This window comes from Poecile atricapillus, chromosome 17 (assembly GCF_030490865.1).
Source record: "Poecile atricapillus isolate bPoeAtr1 chromosome 17, bPoeAtr1.hap1, whole genome shotgun sequence".
In the NCBI taxonomy this organism is placed as follows: Eukaryota; Metazoa; Chordata; class Aves; order Passeriformes; family Paridae; genus Poecile; species Poecile atricapillus.
Window position 1 is genome coordinate 309,742 of NC_081265.1, and position 6,219 is coordinate 315,960.

General features: G+C 57.0%; 1 protein-coding gene across 3 annotated transcripts; it reads left to right on the top strand.

Moving 5' to 3' along the window:
- The first annotated feature begins 423 nt into the window (after window positions 1–423).
- PYCR1 (pyrroline-5-carboxylate reductase 1) lies at window positions 424–4,488 on the top strand. 3 transcript variants are annotated; one of them, XM_058852378.1, is made up of 7 exons: window positions 424–622; window positions 1,640–1,710; window positions 1,805–1,984; window positions 2,577–2,798; window positions 3,262–3,354; window positions 3,722–3,885; window positions 3,984–4,488. In XM_058852378.1, exons 3-7 carry the CDS (start codon window positions 1,808–1,810, stop codon window positions 4,132–4,134), a joined length of 807 nt encoding a protein of 268 aa, XP_058708361.1. In that variant the 5' UTR covers window positions 424–622; window positions 1,640–1,710; window positions 1,805–1,807; the 3' UTR covers window positions 4,135–4,488. The 3 variants fall into 3 exon arrangements, with proteins under 3 accessions (XP_058708361.1, XP_058708362.1, XP_058708360.1); XM_058852379.1 differs by having other exon boundaries at window positions 622–682; XM_058852377.1 differs by lacking the exon at window positions 424–622 and adding an exon at window positions 1,091–1,531.
- The last annotated feature ends 1,731 nt before the right edge of the window (window positions 4,489–6,219 follow it).

Sequence of the window (6,219 nt, forward strand, 5' to 3'; positions counted from 1 at the left end):
TGATATCTGCTCAGCAGGATTTACCAGCCAGCTCCGTCATGATTAAGTTCACCAAACCCCTGTCATTTCTAGAGTGTATCTACCCCCTTAATTAATAGATGATGATCAAGTAGCTCACCATGGACCAGGTTTCTCCTGTCACCAACCGTTCCCAACCTGTTTTGGTAAACTAATGTTAGGATGTATGTGTGTTGAGTAATTGTGGACTTGTGGCTGCAGCCAATTTAGACAGCATCCAGAGGATTCCAGCATAGATAGATTCAAATCAGAATTGTTAATGGGTTTGGTTTGGCTTTTTCCCCTCTTTATTCAGAAGCCCAGGTTTCAGTATCCCCTAAAGATCAGCGTTTAGGAGCATTTATCAACAGAAAAAGCAATGAGATTTATTTCTTCAATAAAGAAGCAAGAAAAAAAAATAAACCAGTGAGGTAAGATGATACTTGGTTAAAAAATCACTGCCTGCTGCCTGGATTTTACGGGAACTCTGCACGCCGGCCCGGTCTCTGCACAGCCCGGGGCCGCAAGGCTCTGCTGGAGCCACGGCGGGAGGCGGCACCGGATGGGAACCGTTCACATGCGGGCAAATCCCTCGGTAACCTAGGGGCAGTTCCCAGAGCACGAGGTGCCGCAGGGCCGTCCGGGGAGGAGGGCGCGGGCACCGGAGCGTCCCGGGCCGGCCGAGGTGGAAGCGTGGCGGGGGCGGCGGAACCCGAGCAGAGCATCAGGGGACGCGGAGTCCCGCTCTGGCCCCGCGGAATCCTGCTCTCGGCGGGGCCGGTGCCCGGGACCAGCCCGGGCCCGTGGCGGGCGGGACCAGCCCGGGCCCGTGGCGGGCGGTGCGGGCGGGATCAGCCCGGGCCCGTGGCGGTGCGGGCGGGATCAGCCCGGGCCCGTGGCGGGCGGTGCGGGTGGGATCAGCCCGGGCCCGTGGCGGGCGGTGCTGGCGGGATCAGCCCGGGCCCGTGGCGGGCGGTGCGGGCGGGACCGGCCCGGGCCCGTGGCGGGCGGTGCGGGCGGGACCGGCCCGGGCCCGTGGCGGGCGGTGCGGGCGGGACCGGCCCGGGCCCGTGGCGGGCGGTGCTGGCGGGATCAGCCCGGGCCCGTGGCGGGCGGGATCAGCCCGGGCCCGTGGCGGTGCGGGCGGGACCAGCCCGGGCCCGTGGCGGCGGCGCTGCCCGCGGGCTCAGGCGGGAGTAGGGCGCCCCCTGGCGGCCGCGCGGGCGGCGAATGATGCAACACCGGGCGCGGGTTGCCCCAATCGCTGGAGAGCGCCGGTCGCTGGCCCCGCCCCCGGACGCTGGCCCCGCCCCCGGACGCTGAGTGGCGGAGCCCCGGCGCTGCCCCGCCCCCCCGCCCGCCGATTGGCTGCGCGCTCGCGCCCCGCCGCGCGGCCTCCTCTCCGTGCGCGCGCGGCCACGTGGACGGCGGCGGGGCCGGGAGCGGCGGGACCGCGCGGCACCGGCCATGAGCGTGGGGTTCATCGGCGCGGGGCAGCTCGCCTTCGCCCTGGCCCGCGGCTTCACGGCGGCGGGTGCGCGCGGGACAGTTCGCCTTTCCCTTGGACGGGGCTTCCTGGGCGCGGGTGCGCGCGGGGCGGGTGGTGCCGGTGCCTCGGGCTGACACGCGGTGTCGTTCGCAGGGGTCCTGGCTGCGCACAAGATCACGGCGAGCTCCCCGGACACTGACCTGCCCACCGTGAGCGGGCTGCGGGTGAGTGCGCTCGGCTAGCGGGACCGAGTGGCGGCGCTCCCCTCCCGGGCCGTCCCGAGCCTGAGCGGTCCCATTTCTCCCCAAACCGCTGCAGAAAATGGGAGTGAACTTCACGGTGAGCAACAAGGACACGGTGAAGAGCAGCGATGTCCTCTTCCTGGCCGTGAAACCACCCATCATCCCCTTCATCCTGGAGGAGGTGGGCCCCGACATCGAGGCCCGGCACATCGTGGTCTCCTGCGCGGCCGGTGTCACCATCAGCTCCATCGAGAAGGTGAGAGCGGACCGGGCCCTGCAGGGCCGGCCACGGGCTGCTTCCACTCCTCTGACCCCGAGGAGCCGATGCAAGGGACAGACGTTACTTGTGCTACTCAGGACTAAAGTTACACGGCAGCAGCAGCCAACTTGTTTTCAGTCACCTTTGCCTGTCTTCATTAGCAAATGCTAATAGGGGTTTTATCCAGGTCTCCCCGGACATGAGGTGCTGTCCGATCATGTTTCTTTTAACAGCAGTGAGTCATCTCCCTTGAATTTCTGCAGATTTTATGCTAAGTGTCTGCAGGAGCTGTTCTGGAGATCTGTGGGTTGATGTGGGATTGACACCTTTAGGATTCCGTTTCCAGCCCGTCTTTGCCCAGCTCCTGCTTTGCTGGTACTGATGAAAGCTTCACATTCACCGATGGGCTGCTGTGGCTCAAAGCAGGGCATTTGAGATACACGGCTCTCTCTTTTCCTTCTTCGTGTGTTGTTCTTGCCCCTTGGGGGTCTTCCTACACAGCCCATGGATAAAAAATATGCACTAAACTCATTTTTCTTCCTTTTTTCTTTTTTCATACTTTCTATCTTCAATGATTTTCTGCCCTAAGAAACTCTCTACCTTCTGCCCCACACCAAAAGTGATCAGGTGCATGACCAACACCCCTGTGATAGTCCGGGAAGGTGCTACAGTCTATGCCACTGGAACTCATGCAGATGTGGAAGATGGGAAGCTTTTGGAACAGCTGATGGCCAGTGTGGGCTTCTGCACCGAGGTGGAAGAGGACCTCATCGATGCTGTAACGGGGCTCAGTGGCAGTGGCCCTGCGTATGTATGTGCTGTTTCCTCAGCTAGTGGCAGTCTTGGGGAGAGCAGTTGGCTTTGCCTGCCATAAAGTCTGTGCAACTTCAGCTTGTCTTTTTTTTTTTCCCCATCACACACATTTGCAATGGGACATGAATCCAGGTGTCCAGTTTGGGACAGCTGGAAAATTTTTTTACTAGTGAGATGAGTCTGAAGTCCATAGCCAGTGTGCAGTGTCCATGCATCCTTGTTTCAAAACTTGGGCCTGTAGTTTACATGATGCAGAAGCTGAATTTCTCCCGTTCCCCCTACTCCTGAGCTGGAACTAGTGTGAGGGAAGCCTGGTGTGGCATCCATGAAGGAAAGGGGGAGGCTTTTGTCAAGACTAAGTGATAGGAGTCACAGAATAGTCCTGAAGCCCTGGATTCTTTGAGACTTCCCAGTCCTGGAGCAGAGTCTTTCAGTCACCTTGTTGCTCTCTCTGGTCTCAGGCATTCACTGCCCTGGATGCTCTTGCGGATGGAGGAGTAAAGATGGGCCTTCCCCGCAGGCTGGCAGTCCGACTTGGAGCACAGGCTTTGCTGGTCAGTGTTACCTCCTGCATAACAAATCTGAGTCTGTGCCTGCTCAGAGAAATCTACACATCACAGTTTGAAATGATCTTGGTCCTCTCACAGAACCTACTTTAAAGAATGTGTTTGGTTTGAATGCACACCAGTTCCTGGTGAGGCACTGTGGGAAGTGTCCGCAGCAATCTGCTGGTGGTGGTGTGGGAGCTGGGGCCTGGGAAACTCTGCTCTTTTGCAGGCTTCATCAGCTCTGAAAAGTGTTTTGGCAGCCTGCAGGAGCAGGAGCATAAGTTTGCTGGTTGGAAGTGTTGGTGCTGCTCTGTGCAGGAGAGGAGTGTGTGACAGGGGGCTTCCTCAGTCAGAGGTGTTTTCTGTGCTACAGGGTGCTGCCAAAATGCTGTTAGAATCCGAGCAGCATCCTGGTCAGCTGAAGGACAATGTCTGCTCACCTGGGGGAGCCACTATCCATGCCCTGCACTTCCTGGAGAGTGGTGGCTTTCGCTCACTCCTCATCAATGCTGTGGAGGCTTCCTGTATCCGGACAAGGTGGGTACCTTGGAAGTCTTAAAGAGCTTGCAAGGCTTGCCCCCCGCCCTCTCCATCTTCTCTTTTCTATGTCTTCCTCTCCCACTGCCCCATTGCAGGGAGCTGCAGCATTTGGCAGACCAAGAGAAAATTTCCCCAGCAGCCATAAAGAAAACTTTGCTGGACAAGGTGAAGCTGGAGTCTCCTTCTCTGTCTGTGGCATCTGCTAGCAAAGTCAGCCTGTTCACCAACAGGAGCAAGAAGAATTGACCAGACTGCTGTATTCTGGTAGTGCTGAATGTCAATGTCCTGGTTGCAGCTAAGACAGGGTTAATTTTTGCAGTAGCCAGGAATAGCGTGGCCAGGACCCTGCTTATTCTATACATGATGCATGTGGGCAAAGGGGAAGGTTTGTGGCAGGGGAGAGGGGCTGAAGAGGGATGGGGAGAAGGGGTCCCTTGTTGGTTGCATGAAGCGAGCGGTGGGAATAACATCATGTAACATGTGGTGAACAAATGCGTGTCAATCCCTTGCCTCTCTTCTACACTCTTTTTAATATTGTTGCTGTTGTTATTGTTTTCTTATCTCATTACTGTTTCCAGTAAATTGTTCTTATAGCAAACCGTGATCTTTACCTTTTGTGCCTCCAGTTCTCCTCTCCAGCCTACCGCAGGGGGAGAGGGACAGGAGGGGAGTGAGTGAGCAGCATGTGGTTTTGAGTATTTGAGTGGGAACACTAATACAGGGAATACCATTCCTAAGCCACAGCTGTTGGTGTTCTCAGTGTTATTTCTCCTTTGTCCAAAGAAAAATGCTCACTACATGTTGGTGTCCCCTGTACCAGGCTTGTGGCTTGCAGCAGCTGTGGGGCAGTGCTGTAGCAGAGGGTCTTTAACCTGTAGTGGGGTTGGTGTGAGCTGTCCCTGGCACTGTTGCTTTCTTGGGCAAGGGTGATACTCTCATCAGAGCTTTGTCAAGGAAATCATTTGTCCAGAAGCCTTGGGTACTTCCAGGACTGAAGCAGTTTTTGTGGTGTCCCATGCAGGATTTTTTAACAGGATTTTTAAAATATGTTTCAGAACTTTTGGGTTCAAAGTTTTAATCCTCTCTGGACCCATCTTGCATGTGCTGACATGAGCTTATGTCCTGTCACCACCATTATTAGCTGGAGCAGATGCTGCCAGAGAAACACCATCTCCCATCACTTAGAGAGATGTGAGCATTGGACCATGCTCCTATTCTCTCCTGTGCCCGTCCCTTCTCTCTGCTCAGTCTGGTTCAGGGAACTGTGACCTCTCACTGCCCCTTCTTTACTGCTGGCCTTGCCTGGGGGGTTTGGCAGGTGGAGGGGCAGTGAGTTTTTACATTTCCTGCTGTCTCTTGAGGAGCTGGTGATGGTAAAGTATTCTTTGTGTTAGGCTTTTGGCTGCCAGCAAGGTATGACCCTATAGGAGTGACAGACGGTTACTCGTCTTCCCTCTTCCCATAAAAAACTGCATCTCTGATGAGAGCTGTGACTAATCCCAACTGTTTTCACTGGGGTTAGGCTCTTGCCACTGGCAGTGGCCACTAGGTGAGGAGTCCTTAGGTGTTACATGTTCCTCCCTTTCCTGCTCAGGATCTGTAACACCTGTGCAGACAGCCCAAGCTAGAAGTCAGACGGTTGAAGTACCGGCTGATGCAAAATGCAAGGGAGTGTTGTGGATAAAGATCCCACGTGGCTGAAGAAGTGGAATGCAGAATGAATGGATGCCTGAGTTTGAGCCCCTCTGCAGGGAGACAGAGCCATAGATGAACTTGTAGATGGTTATAGACCTGTAACTCAGCTGGCCACCGTGGCAGATGGAAACCCAGCCTGTCAGGGGCCACAAGGGCCGTGCAAGGCTTGTGGTCACATCCCCTGTGCACAGAGCAGAGAGCAGCGGTGCTGCAGCTACATCCGAGCCCAGCCAAGCCCCTCTGCTCTCCTGCGGAGCTCGGTTTCTCCTTAACCCCCGTCTGCCCACTTTCATTGTTGCACCTTCCACTCGCCCTCGCCTTTGTGTTCATCTTGTCCTCCCTGCTTTGCCAGCAGCATGGCACTAACAGTAGGCAGGAGTGTGTGTGCCACGGACCCGGGGTTGTAGCAAAGGGGAAAACAGGAAAAGCGATCGCGGCGTGCCCTGGGAAGGCAGCGTTTCGAGCGGAGCAGCGTTCCCGGCCCCGCGCCGGGTCAGCGCCGGCGGAGCCCGCGGCTCGGAGGGACCGAAGGCGCAGCTCAAAGGGAGCGTGGAGCCGCCGGTACGGGCGGAGGGACCGCGCGCTCTGGAACACGCGATGTGCACCGGGGAGAGCAGCAGGCGGCCGGTGTCTGCT